This window comes from Guillardia theta (genome assembly GCF_000315625.1).
Source record: "Guillardia theta CCMP2712 unplaced genomic scaffold GUITHscaffold_107, whole genome shotgun sequence".
Lineage (NCBI taxonomy): Eukaryota > Cryptophyceae > Pyrenomonadales > Geminigeraceae > Guillardia > Guillardia theta.
The window spans coordinates 82,971-96,885 of NW_005434567.1; the positions used below are offsets into that span (position 1 = coordinate 82,971).

Below are 13,915 nucleotides of genomic sequence, written 5' to 3' on the forward strand. Positions count from 1 at the left end.
CCTACCAGGTTTCGTGCCATCTATTTTATAGTACACCCACCCTCTTGGAACTTGCCGTGACGAGACCACCCGGACCCTTGCAGAGACTGCACAGGGACACACCGTTGTATCCTACTTATGGTATCTATACTATTGTAACACTTAGTAAATCGAGCACCTTTGCGTGTATAGATTGAGATCTGATCATGGTGTGTTGCCCTCGGATAACAGGGTGGGGGTGGCTGGGTGTTTGGAGGGAGTCGGAGGTTTCAGTGGTGGGTCTGGGGGGTGATCCGGCTGTCACGATACCCCGGATAGGAGGGGGTAGGGATAATTGACTATACCCACGAAAGGGTGGTTGTCTTGTGTAAATTAAGGGTGTCTGAGTGATTGGGGGTAGTTCGACTTCGTTGAATCCCCAGGGGGGTGGGGTGCTGTATTGGGGCACTCTGTCAGATATGGAAAAGAGTACTTTTGATATCAGGATGGCATAGATCAACCGTCTCATCAACCTACCCCTACCCCTCCATGCATCAATAGAATACCCCACCCTACCCCCTAGGTTCATATCCTGCCCAATACAAAAATCACCCCTCTTTTCGAGAACGCACCCCCTGAACACTTTTGTTACCCTTGGAATTTGGAGGGGGTGGATAGAGTCAGGGGGTGCGGAGGTTATCCTCTAACCACCCCGGGGCCCGTTGGAGCAAAGCAGTAGGCGAGCCGAGGAAGTCGGGGGGACTATAAGTGTAGGGGTAGGGGAGCGAAAAGCGGGAAGAGCGAGGGAGAAGGGACATACCCCCTAGCACACATGGGATCCTCTGTTGGCAGATAAGAGTACATATGAAATCAGAGACCATGAAGTACCTAGCTGTACGACTGAGTGAGAAATGGGGGCAGGGGATTGCGGGGCAAGGCTCCGCCCCCCTCCCCTTATCCTCTGTGGGCCTCTAGCAGGGTCAAAGAATCTGTCAGAAAAGTGCAGGTGGAAACCGATGGGGGTGGCCCTCCCCAGGGGTGGGGCTGCGACGAATTAAACAGGGGTAGTACCTTGATGACATTCCGAGGGGGTGGGGTGAACGCAGCAGACATACCTGATGCGAAATGTCACCTTTCTATCAGATACAAGTCACAGGGACTGTCTTTGCTGTGTTCGATACCAGGTCTTTTCGTTTACTGGGCGGTGTTAGATACATCTTTACTTCAGGATGACACTGTGTGGGGTCGGATCGGGTGCAAGTGCGTGACTAGTGCCAGGGTCTTGCGATCAGAGGGTAGGGTGATTTTACCATCATAAGGGAGGTGGGGGGTAATTCCTCATGTGACTGCGAGGCCGGTTATAATACATTTAATTTGTACCGGGGGACGGGAGATAGAGGGGGAGATTGTAGAGGGCAGCCCCTTTGATCACGGTCCTCCTTGAACGTACAGCCGTAGTCGTAACTTAGGTCTAAAGTGATTCCAAGAGGTTGTGTAGCAGCATGAAACAACTCATTTTCATGTCATCCCACAAAGTCTCTCGATGAACAGAAACTATTTCGTATCTCTGTTTAAGTCCACACCGTGAAATTCTCTTTTGTGGCCGGTACTGAACTAAAAACTTGCGACTGCACTAGGTTCCATGCAAGTTGAGAGTCACGAGGCCCCGGGCCAGGGCACCGTGACACCGGGACAGGCACGCCCGGCCGTCGGATCGGATCGGACCGTGATCGGACCTATAGCCTCGGACTCAGATTCGGAGTGCCGCCGCGGCCGGCGGCGGGCGGGGGCCCCGGCGGCGTTCTAACTCATACTAATTGTCCTCGTTCTGATTCTTAACTTGGAGGCTAGTAATCCGATGATCATGGGGTTAAGGCTCAGCACTGAGTACCGTAGTACGATCCGATGATCATTAGTACGGTGTCGGACCGTCCCAAGTCATCAAGTTTCGGGTCATCAAGTCCGTCTCCCGGCTCACTGAGAGGCGGGACCGAGCACAGAGTCACGCCGCCGGGGTCGGGACTCCGGGCCCGGGGACGGGCCCCGGTACTCCCGACGGTCTGGCCGGGCACCGGGTACGTCCGATCATGGCACTGCGGCACCGTGCCGCTGAGTCACGGTGCCGCGGACTCGGGCCGGAGGCTCCGACTCAGAGTCGGAACTGACTTCGTGAGTACTTCAAGACTCCGTGACCGCCGACGGTTTCCGAAGACGCCGTCCGATCGGACTCGGCCCGGCCCGTGCGGCGGTCGCCGGCCCAGGCCCCGGCCGACTCCGAGCCGGCCGCCCGGCGGCCCCCGCCGCCCGCAACCGTTCGGAACGCGGCGTCCGAGGTGACAGTGGCCCGCCGGTTTGCCTTGAAGCGCGGCGCGGCAGCCGCCGCTGGGGAGGGCCGGCCGCCGCGGGCCGAGCCGCCGGACCGCGGCAGCCGCCGGGCGGCGGGCCGGGCCCGGCCGCCGGCGGGGGGCCTGCCAGCCGGGACCGTGACTGGCACGGCCCTGAGTGCGGCCTGCCAGCCTCTGGCCGCGCCGCGGCGGCCGCGCCGGGACGGAGTACGGTCAGCCTGGCAGATCGGACCGGGTCGGCTCACTGGGCCGCGGCGGCGGCGGGCCGCGCCGCAGCGATCGGACCGCCCGGGTACGGGTCACCCGGCCCGGGTCCCGGCGGGCCCGGCCGGCTGAGCGGCGGCGCCGAACTTCGGAATCCGACGGTCCGTCAGTTAGCCCGGCGCCCGGCCCGGCCGCGGACTTCGGACTCCACGGACCGTCTGCCCGGCCCGGCCGCTGCCGGCGCGGAGCGGCCTGGTCCCCGGTGAAGTTCAGTCAGTGCCGGGCCGGCGGCCAGAGTCCGGGCCGGCGGCCCCGGACGGCGGCGTCCGGGCAGTGCCATACACTGAGAGTCGGACGGCTAATGGACAGGAAGGTTTTGGCGGGAAAGGAATCAGGCCTGAAGAGAGGCAGCTAGGGAGAGGGAGACTAGGAGACTAGGAGGAGAGCAGGGGAGGAAGAGAGGGAGAGAGGAGGAGAGGAGGAGAAGAGAGGAGAAGGAGAGACAAAGGTCTGCTTCTCCAGAAGGGAGGAAAGAGAGAGAGAGAGAGCAGGGCAGGAGAAATTGAAGCATGCCAATTAGCAGAAGGAGCGGGAGGAGTGGACATCGGCGCAGAAGAAGAGGTAAGGGCTGGAGCCGATAGCTGACAGGTGATGCCAAAGACATGATGCAAGTTTCTTCCGCTGGGGCCCATAGTGCTAATAAGAACCGGGGAGAGGATCGAAAGATTTGTTAAGGCAGCAGACGCCTGTAGTGAAGAAATGGTTGATGAGAGTCACTTTCATCAGAGCACTCTACTCCATCCTTACCTTGGTTGAACATTCCTTGTGTGTTGTGCATTGGAGCCTTGTTCTTGACTTTCTCTCTCTTTCAAGACGACACCTCGCCATGTCCGACGTGGAAGTCATGGAAGAAGAAGTTCCGTCGATTCCAGGAAATGCGGGAATAGATCCAGTGGTTGCCTTGGAGTGTCCTTGGATTGAGAAGTATCGACCGGAGACGCTGAACGATGTCGTAGCACACAAGGACATTTTGACAACATGTGATCACTCAGTCTTCTTGTCTTGTTCCCGTCTGATCCTGTCGACAGTGGATCGCTTCCTTGAGCAGGACCGCCTCCCTCATCTCCTGCTGTATGGCCCCCCTGGTACAGGAAAGACGTCAACGGTTCTTGCATTGGCCAAAAAGGTGTTTGGTCCCAAGTATAAGGTATGCAAGGATTGTTGTTCCGTCTGAGCCCCACGGGTTCTATCCTTGTGCTATTTTCTTAACCTCGTTGTCGTTGTAGAGTATGACCCTGGAGTTGAACGCGTCGGACGATCGCGGCATCGATGTTGTCAAGAAGGAGATCAAGGATTTTGCTGGAACTAGGACGATCTTTGGGTGATTGCTTGATCTCCTTCTTGACAACACTATTCGCTCGCCCAGCTTAATCGTTCTGTTGTGTAGAACCGGCTTCAAGATGATCATTTTGGACGAGGCCGACAACATGACACAGACTGCTCAGTTTGCGCTTCGAAGAAGTAAGCGTGTTCTGCTATCTCCTCTTGGCTTCTCACACCATCGAAGTTATCGAGAACTACACTGCAAACGCCAGATTCTGCTTAATATGCAACTATGTCAACAAGATCATTCCTGCACTTCAGGTCTGTGATTGCGTTCCCTGCTCTCGACAGTTTGGATCATTCACTAAGAATCGCCTGCAGTCGCGTTGCACTAGATTTCGCTTTTCACCGTTGACATCCGCGGACATTCAGGGCAACCTGGAGAGGATTTTGGACAAAGAGAAGTGATGATTAATTCTTGGTTTGCATCATTCACCCTCTCACACTCGTCTTCAGTATCAAAGCAACCCCAGACGCGTTGAAAGCCGTGGAGAAGATTTCAGGAGGAGACATGCGTAAGTGTCTGAACATCTTACAGGTTCGAGGCTGCTTCATGAAAACATGCGATGTTCATTTTCTACCTGCAGAGCTCGTCAATGGCATCCAAAGAAGTCACTGTCGAGAGTATCTATGAGTGCACCGGAGATCCAAACCCGTCAGACGTAGATCTTACAGCTGTTGTGACGTCATCTGATGTTTGCTGCAGGTGATGTGGATTACCCACTCACTGTGCAACGATTCTTTTGAGGACTGCTACCACAGTGAGTGCAGAAACAGCTGCTCTTGGTTGCCGTACATGTTCTCATGTGTCCTCGTTAGAGATCTTTGAGATTCAGAGGGAGAAGGGTCTCGCCTTGATCGACATCGTGAGAGCCGTACACGAGGTCTGATTTCAATCCCACGGCCGGTGTTTTGCGCTCACTTGTATTCCAGCAAATCATCAAGCACGATCTCCCTTCCGTGCCTTTCTGCAGGCTCTTGGAATCTTTGTCAGACCTCGAGTAATCCCATGCCGTGCAAAGCTCGGAACGCTTTTGACCACTGCTGTACTTCAGGTACAGACTGACGGCGGCGACCAATGAAAAGATTCAACTGGGATCCTTCGTCGGGATGTTTGGGCAGCTCAAAGAAGAGCTGGCCTCTCAACCTTGTAAATAATTGCTATCACAATTTCCCAGTGACTTGAACCGTGAACCATCTCTCCCCGCGGCGGCCGCATGATCATTCGGGCGGCCATCCAAGTCAGGGCGGCGCCGATGCAATGATGAATGGCTGACTCTGTGACTCCACACATGGGCAATGCCATGATGGGCCCACTGGCTACTGTGGTCTCAATGTCCGCCGGGACCGTAAAATTGCGGCCCGCGGCGGCGGGGCCGCCGCCCGGCCACCGGGCCGGGCGGCGACTCGCGGCCCGGAGCGGGCCGGGCGGCCAGTGCCCGGCGTCACGGGCCGATCGGTCGGCCTGGTCACCCGGTCAGGAGCCTGCCCGGACCGACTCGCCGCGGGGGGGCTCAGGCTCGGACCGTACCGTCGGTACTCCAACTTGATGCGGCCGCCACGGTGGTTGCCATGATCCGGGCGACTCGCAGTGACTGATCTCAGTGACGGTACCGTACGGTAGTATCCGATCGGGGCAGGGCCCTTCAACTAGCCACGGCCCGCCAGCCAGTGGCCCCGGCCCGGGCCCAGGGCCGCCGTCGGCGGATCCTGCCCGGCCAGTGCCTTCACTGACCGTACGTCGAGTCGGGTCACTCACTGCCCTGGCAGGCTGACAGTGAGAGTCCTTCGCCGGGTGACTGAAGTGACCGTAGGCGCGGCGGATCCGATCCGCGGGCCTGCTGAGACGGTCCGACGTCACATCTGGGGAACTTGACTCGCTCCTTCAGCCTCCGGGCCGCGGCTCAGGCTGCACTGTGCGCCGGGCGACGGCCCTGGGCGGAGGCTAACTGTTCCCGGAATCACGGTGGCCGGGGGGGAACCGGCCGGGCGGCGGCGCCCTCCGGTTGAAACTCTGAGTCAATCATTGAATCAGGCTCCGACGCCAAGTTAGGCTCGTCTGTGCGGCATCATTTTTCACACCGGGCTGAGTCAAGTTTTCGCCGACTCCGGGCGGCCGGACGACGACCGGACTCACGGTCCGGGACTCTCGATGATCCGGCAGGCCCGGCGGGCCGCCGGCCGCCACCGCCGGCCGCCGTCGGAGTCTATTCAGAGTCTCAGCGAGGCTTTGAAGTTTTGCTGTGGCAGACGGTATATCCGATCCGGAGTACTATGAAACACGTCCTGCCGGGCCCGGGGGCGGAAGTCCGATGGACGGTACCGGCCAGGGGGTGCCACCGTGGCCCCGGCTCCGAGGCTCCGCGGATCGGACTCTCAATCGGCCGGAGTCCGATCTCAGAGTCAACGGGGAGCAGAATCGAGTCGACGGGTCCGATCTTCAACGGGGAGCAGAATCGAGTCGACGGTAGCACTGCAGCGTCCGAGGCTCCGCGCGGGGGCGCGGCGGCCGACGCGGCCGGCCCGGGGCCCGCGCCGCCCCGTCGGTGGCACTGTGAGAGCGGTAAACTTCGGGTGGATCCGGTCACTACGGTCCCATGTGAGAGTCAGACGGTGACTGGCCGGGGCGGGTCATGATACTATAGGCGCCCGCCCCGGCCCACGACCGGGTGCCACTACGGCCCACCCGGTGACCGGGGCGCGGCGGCCGGGCGGCCGGGCGGGCCGCCCGGCAGCGCTGCACTGCACTGAGGCCAGCTCAGTTCGGAACCCTCTGAAAAAGTTTGTGGGAGTTTTCGCGCCCAAAAATGGCGGAGCAGGTCGTTCCTGTCCTCAGGCCGATGGAGGCCAAGATGCATGAGGCAAGCGCCATCACGGTTCCAACCGAACAGATTCTGATGGACCTTCTAAACTCATTTGTGCGAACTTGCATGTTGTAGAACATGAGATTTTACTTACTTGAAAATGCAGAGGAAAATAATTCGAGGACTTGAACTCAGCACCAAGATGGAATGGTTTGCAATGAGACAGTATGCAATGAGGAAAGATATTTCGCTTGTATATCTATCATGATTTGATTCATTTTGATAGACTTTACAATCTCTCTATCGAATGGGGAAGACAGATACGGTCCAGTCAAATCGCGCACCTGAAAAACCTGAGCTGCAGGATCTTTACACAAAGTGTCGAAAATTGCAGAGACAGCATGAGCTCGGCAGAAACAATCAAGAATGAATTGATTTTGGCTGAAATTTACTTACAGACGGCAACGTCGTATCAGGAGCGCTCGGATTGAATTTCAATGATCAATGCATCTGACGTGAGGTCTGAACAGGCATATGGCGATCTAGAACCTGCAAGGCAGGCATGCGATCTGGCTGAGGGCTTTATCACCAATGCATGCAAATTAAATCCTCTTCTAAGCCAAGATGATGGAGTGTTCATGTTAAAGATGGATGCCATGTTCAGGAGATGTGAGCTGAGTGTAGCGCTTGGAAACTGGCAGGATGGGCTTTCCATCATGAGAGAGGTACTCAGTCCAGAAAAACTGATGAGTTTGATTGACTCCTTTGACAAGGTCAAAGAAATGTTGACAAATTCTGGAGAAAATGGCAAGAGCTTGGCGCGAAAGTTTGGAGTTCTGGCGGTTGTGCAAACTGTCCTGTCGCAGTATTTAATTGTCTGGCAACAGTATAACTTCGGGATTGCATGCATCAGCAGAGACGAAGAGTCTCTTTCTACTGAAGAAAAAGAGAGGGCTCTTGTATGGGCTCGGCAGTCTGCAGAGTTGTTTGCACGATCATCCCCTGCTGAGCACGCTCGGGCACTGGCACTTATAGCAAACATTCAAATCGCTTCAGGTATTCTCTGATGATTCCGTGGCATGGGATTCAATCAAACTCAACCTTGCTCATCTGTTTTGGTAGGTATGGACTTTCAAGATGCCTTGGACAATCTTGTGATCGCCAACGAAATTGCACCGAACATCACGTTTCTTAGTCTTCAAGTGATGTGCTTGATAGAGATGAAAAAAATCGATTGCCCAGGTGGAGTCAGAAGTGTTCTTGAAGCCGAATTTTCGACCAAAAAATATCTCGATTCTAGAGATACGGATCAACAATGCAAGGATTGGTTGCAGATTATGTCCCTTCTAGTTCGTGCAAGGGCGTCAGATATGTGCAACAAAGGATTTGAGATGCTTTCTGCCATATACGTGAACGACCAAGACAAATGGGAAAAAGTCCAGGTGTGTGCAAGTCCCTCAAACTGGTATGACGAAACGATTCGTTTAGACGACATGGGCTGCTGCACTAGCATCGCATATATATGATCAAAACAAACTTGAAGAGACAGTGGATCAACTGATCACTGTTAACTCAAAATCTTCATGTAGCGAAATCACTTGCAGACAGGTATGGGCAATCACCGCTTTAATCCTCTGAAGTCAATTTATGCAAAGATGCTCTCAATCTGCTCTGGAATCATCAAGGAGTTGGTAGATTTCCTTTTTTTTTGCAAAGGATACGAGTTAAAGGGTACACCAGGATGAAAGTGGAAAGTATCTCAAGGCGATAGAGTGGCGCAAAAAGGCAATCAATTTTGCAACTCAGGCACAAACTCAAGATATTAGAAGGTGAAATAAGCTTTCAACAACTGAGATTGAAATTTGATGCAGACAAATTGTTCGCATAGCTTTGCGGGCTGGAGCAATAGAAGTTGCACGATCCTACATTTCAGACATCCAGAGTGACAACAACACTGAAGAGGGACTTTTCCAAAACCATGTCCTGGAGCTACAGCTGGAAGCAAAATCCGGTGACGTTTTGATTGATCCATGCACTCAAGTATTGAAAGCGCTGACAGGAAACGTGAAACAAACTTATGACATGATTCAAAAGCTTTCCGATAGCAATTATGATCCCAACCTTGCTGCAGAAGCACTCAACTCAGCTTGTGTAGAAGCAGTCGATAATGGAAGTACGGAGATTGTTCAGAAGTGTTTGGAAATTTTCATCGATAATATCGTGAAAGTCAATCCTCCAGGCAAGATATCGAATGTGAAAGTGGACAAGGTCATAACTTTTCAAACTTTTTGTATACATCCTAAATGTTGACGACGGCCCTATCAGATTTTTCTGAATCTGATTAAGTTCTGGAAATCTGAAAACGAAACAGCAGATCACGGGAAAGTGGTCCGTTACCTGAAGGTAAAGATCCACATGCTACAGATTCGCAAATGGGATGACTGATGTTTGAAGGTTGCAATTGACTGGATACGTAGCCACTCCATAGAACAATTCTGCTCAGAATACGAAAAACATGGCTTCACCTCAATCAGAACACTTTCAGACTGTGTATGGAATCTTGCAGTGTCCAATTATCAGACAATTGCTACATGCAACAAAGACGTCATGCATAAGTTTTATGATTTCACAGCTCAATTATACAGCTTAGCTGCTGACTTTCGTGATATCATTCCAGTCGATTTGTTGGTTCAATCGGATAAAGATTTTACTCGGTTGTGCCGATTTCTAGCAAGTGCTGCCTGGCTTCTCAGTTTCAAACAATCAAACCGAGATCAAGCAATGGAATCATATCTGCAAAATGCGTTGGAGTCAATCAAGTATCTAAGAGGGATAGCTTCTTATTCCATTCTGAGTTTCAGATATCAGGCCATTATCTGCAGCAAAGCACGACAGCAAAAAACAAAACTCGTTGCTTGCCGAAACAAAGCTACATTTTGAGCTTCTGTGCTATTCTCGTTCAGGAACAAAGGAATGCATGCATGTAAGTTTATCATAGGTCGATGCACTCAATTTTCGACTCATCATCTTCAAATCCAAAGATCTTGGACTCAATCCTAGAATTGGTGAAAAATAGCGACATTCCACTACAATCAAGGTATGTCTTGCGTTGTTCTCAACAGCTTCGGTGTGGATTTCTCTTGTCATAATTATTGCCCAGATTGAACCATTTGCTGCAAGTCTCCACAATCTGTTACCATTCTCATGCTCCCGCAGAAGTATCAGAACGGTAACATCAATTGAAAAGTTTGTTTTTGATGAACAACGCGGTTAGAGTCTATCGAGAAACGATCAAAGCAATGAAGATGGGCGACGTGGTCGACGTAGATTTACTAGCACAGTTGCTACATCTTTGCACGAATCCGTCATGTGAAGCTTGGTGTCAAACGTACTTTCCAGTGGTCTTGTAATTCTTTGTTCTATGATTTTACTTGCAGAAATCCACAGCTTGATATATTCGAGGAAATTCTGGAGACCTGCCAGAAATTCGAAAAGTTTCCTTCAAGATTCGTTCAGATCAGTGCAGTTCTCGCATGCAACGCGGGTATTAAACATTATTTCTATGGAAGAGCCTTACAGGTTGTTGACAAGCTTTCACATTTGCAGTGATCAAAGTTCTGATGCATTCTGAAGCAGGCAGAAAAATGGTTGGGGATGTCATTACAACTAGCAAAGGCTTGCAAGGGGATGACTAATGACATCATGAACCGTATCGTGGAGGTCTGATGCTTTCCTTATCTTATGCTTTCCTTTATCTTGTCATTCGTCTCTTGATGTAGAGGAAATGTTCTGAATGCGGAAAGTTCTTGTTTTCTATTTCAGCACAATTGTGAAGCTCAATCTAACGTTCCTTGACATTGCAGACGTACGAAGAAGTTCTTCAAAACAAAAAATTGATGGAAATGTAACATCGTAGAAACGAAAGGACGATTCTTGAAAATCCTCTTTTCTCGGGATAGAGCCGTCGTTACTTGGCGTTGAGTTTTGCTCGAAGCTCAGCATTTTCCGATTCCAATTCCTTAATTCGCTTTTCCATCTCCTGAAAACTCGTCAGTGATAGATAATATCAAAAGAATATTACCTTCATGCGATCATTCGTGTTGACAGTCACAGTAAGTGTACCTTTGAGCTCAACCCCACCCTGCAACAGTCGATCAGGCCGGAGGGAATGACACGGGGAAAGAAAAGGAGTGGGAGGTGAAGAATACACTACAGAGGGGCAGACGAGAGAAAGAAGCAGCAAACTGCACATAAAGATATGTAGGGACCGTACCACAGTCTGGAAGACTTGGAAGCTCGTTTCTTCAGGCAAGGGGTATGCGTCGGACTTCTCAACAGTCTTGGTTTCAGGCTGATGTTCAACTGCGGGCGGTTCTGCTCTGCTCTCACTGTCTGCTTTCTCAGCGGCTGCCTTTGACGGCTGCTGCTCTTCGCACTCTTCTGCTCCGTGACGGCAGCCGCCTGATGCTGTGTCGGGTGAGCATCAACAAAAACAACAGAGGCGGGTACTGGTGCTGGTTCCAAAGTCGCAGCCGGCTTCGTTTCCTTTGCCGCCTGCAGTTTCTTTCAGACACTCATTGCCCTTTGCTGTACCAGTGTGTTCAGCCTTCACCTGCCCTGTGATCATATCCACCAAGGCGGGTTTGGCGTTTGAACCATTCATCCACTTGTTAACCCAGTCAGGGTTACACCTCTCGATCATTATGAAATAACCTCAGGGCCAGACAGACAAGATTTTCCAGCGTAAGTAGGAGGATATAGATCCTGATTGAAATCAGCTACTAGAAAAAACGTCCAAGATCCTCTCACGTCATTCGATTGATCTGCCCGGCGAGGAACGGTGAAGGACACTGGCTCCACATACTTGTCGCAGCTGCCAGCACCGTCATGGCATGCAACATCGCCAGCTCCTGACGCCTACAAGCGAAGGAATCTATTGATCTCTGTGTTGGCCATGTCCACGACAGTCTGGAAGACTCTCTGTCAGACCGTAGCATGTTCATGAGGAGGTCAGTGTTGCCTTCGGCATGCAGCAAACCCCCCTTTGCGTGTCTTTCCCTGCAAGACATTCCTTCCTCGTCAGGAAGGGGATGTGCTATCCTATAGGTTACTACCGGAGAACTCGTCCAGGAAGTGAATGTAGGGGTCCGTGGACACGATCTCGTAGTAACGGATGTTGCAGTCGCCCTGCGTTGAAGGTGAGGGAAAAAGCCAAGGTGGAGGAAGACAGGCAGGCAGGTCGCGGGGAGGTAGGAGCAGCGATAGGGCAGCTGCAACGGCAGAGAGATCGAAGGAGTGGGAGGAGAAGGAGGTGGCCGGGGAGGAGTGTGAGGAGTGAGAGTAGGGCGAGGAGAAGGAGGGGAGCGGAGACGAGGAAGGGGAGACAGGCGAGGAATGGGGATCAAGGAGGACAACGTACCTTGCCAGCCAGGTAAAGGATGTTGGTGTCCGGATCGAAGAAGGGAAAGAGCATCCCAAAGTCCTGCTGGGGTTCAGCAGCAGCAGCAGCAGCAGCAGCAGCAGCAGCAGCAGCAGCAGCGGCCGCAGGCCGTCAGTCACATGGTCGATAGAGTGAAGCACAAGGGGCTTGGTGATGTCCCGAGAGTCTCTTAGGATGATCTGCTGCGGCGGTGAGGGATGGCCTGACACTCAACTCCGCTCCCCCCCGTCCCACCTGCCGGTCGCTCTGAGCAGAGAAGCCAACGGTCGCCAGCATGCTCGTCTGTCAGCTAGTCAGCCAACCTTGTCATGGTGACGTGTCACTCAGAGCTCGAAAGCTCTAGAGCCCTGCAGCTCGAGCTCTAGAGCCCTGCAGCTCGAGCTCTAGAGCTCGATCTAGAGTTATACCTCTCCGAGAAAGCACGCGTGCGCTCCCTTGGACCCTCCTTGGCTGGCGACCTTCTGCGCGATCGAGCCTGCTGGGCTGTCAGATCGGTGCGTTGGTGTTCCCATTGACTTTCCTGAGCGAGGATCGCAAATTCGTAGGATCTTGTCCTTACACGTGGACGCGAACAGACTGCCATCGTAATTCCATGCGATGTGCTGCGGACTGTCTGGGAGCTCGATCGATCGAAATTCTGCAGCCTGACCTCTCAAGTAAGAAGACAACAGGGGAGGGACGTGGGAGAAACAGGAGGAAGGTGGAAGGGGAATCGTGTGGAGGAGAGGAAAGGAAGAAGCAGGAAATTGAAGTTGAGGAACAAGACTGGAGTGCAACGGAGCAGAACAGGAAACAGGAGAGAAGAATACAAGGGAGGACACGGATAACACGAGTGACATAGAGGCAAGGAGGAAGAGGAGGAGGAGAAGGAGGAGGAGGACGGCAAGGAGGAGGAGGAGGTGGTGGTGGAGGAGGAGGTAGAAAGGAGAGGAGGAACGAGACTGCAGAATAGCTTGTGAGGCACAGCGACTCATCCACCTTGTTTGCGTCCCATATCCGGACGGTGTTGTCGAAGGAGGAGGAGAGGACGATGCCGTCTGCTACAGGATTCCATCGCGCTAACATCACCTGCACGTGATGGTTCATGGGAGTTCACTCTCTCCCCCTTGGACCTTCTTGGAGTGACCCTGCAGCTGCACAGAGCACTTGTCGTCGGCGTCTTCCTAGAAGAGCAGAGGGTTATTGGCGATAGAAAAAAGGAGCAGAGAGAAGAGGAGAGGAGGGGAGGGGAGGAGAGGCGAGGAGAGGGGAGGGGAGAGGAGAGGAGGAGAGAGGAGAAGAGAGGAGAAAGAAGCAGGGAACAGAAGAGGGTAAGACCGGAGGGAGGGAGGATGGAGGAGAAAAAAGAGCAAGTCCAACAATCATCAAGAGCGCTAGATAGGCTTCACAGGTGAATGAAGAGAGAAGGCAGGATTGTGAGAAAGCATGAAGAGGATGGGAGCTGCTGCAGAGAGATGGAGGAGAACTGAGGACAGAGGACGAGAAGATGGGAAGTATTGGGGGAGACCGGGAAGAGGAGGAGAGAGGGGAACAGGAATACAAGCAGCGGCAGGAAGCTTGCGAAGCAAGGTTGATACCTTGAGAGGAGACGTAGAGTCCATCAGTTGTTCGAAGTTCCAGACCCTCAGCGAGCTGTCCTCAGAAGCTGGAGCAGGCCATCATTGTCAGACTGACGGCAAGCACTTGGTAAAGGTCCAACCTGAAACGATGACGCTTTCGTAGAAGGGGCTGAAACTGAGATCCTAACAGAAGGATGGCGGAGGGTAAGGACGGGATGTAGC

General features: G+C 53.1%; 3 protein-coding genes across 3 annotated transcripts; 2 read left to right on the plus strand and 1 right to left on the minus strand.

Moving 5' to 3' along the window:
- Nucleotides 1-3,411: 3,411 nt before the first annotated feature.
- RFC5 (replication factor C subunit 4) lies at nt 3,412-5,048 on the plus strand (the record flags this gene model as incomplete). The annotated part of the gene is made up of 12 exons (XM_005823503.1): nt 3,412-3,547; nt 3,596-3,714; nt 3,794-3,888; nt 3,934-4,028; nt 4,075-4,151; nt 4,212-4,294; nt 4,347-4,428; nt 4,478-4,552; nt 4,597-4,651; nt 4,710-4,774; nt 4,824-4,891; nt 4,946-5,048. The coding sequence occupies 12 exons, from the start codon at nt 3,412-3,414 to the stop codon at nt 5,046-5,048; spliced, it is 1,053 nt and encodes a 350-aa protein (XP_005823560.1).
- Nucleotides 5,049-6,697: 1,649 nt separating this feature from the next.
- GUITHDRAFT_117236 (hypothetical protein) lies at nt 6,698-9,139 on the plus strand (the record flags this gene model as incomplete). Its single annotated transcript, XM_005823504.1, has 9 exons — nt 6,698-6,766; nt 7,225-7,419; nt 7,468-7,750; nt 7,817-7,896; nt 7,937-8,021; nt 8,063-8,136; nt 8,459-8,523; nt 8,566-8,962; nt 9,020-9,139. 9 exons carry the CDS (start codon nt 6,698-6,700, stop codon nt 9,137-9,139), a joined length of 1,368 nt encoding a protein of 455 aa, XP_005823561.1.
- A 1,522-nt stretch (nt 9,140-10,661) lies between these two features.
- GUITHDRAFT_145640 (hypothetical protein) lies at nt 10,662-13,735 on the minus strand (the record flags this gene model as incomplete). Its single annotated transcript, XM_005823505.1, has 15 exons — nt 10,662-10,733; nt 10,776-10,835; nt 10,968-11,155; nt 11,204-11,306; nt 11,408-11,458; nt 11,504-11,567; nt 11,817-11,881; nt 12,114-12,176; nt 12,254-12,313; nt 12,369-12,416; nt 12,542-12,609; nt 12,694-12,778; nt 13,113-13,202; nt 13,247-13,297; nt 13,712-13,735. 15 exons carry the CDS (start codon nt 13,733-13,735, stop codon nt 10,662-10,664), a joined length of 1,092 nt encoding a protein of 363 aa, XP_005823562.1.
- Nucleotides 13,736-13,915: the final 180 nt, after the last annotated feature.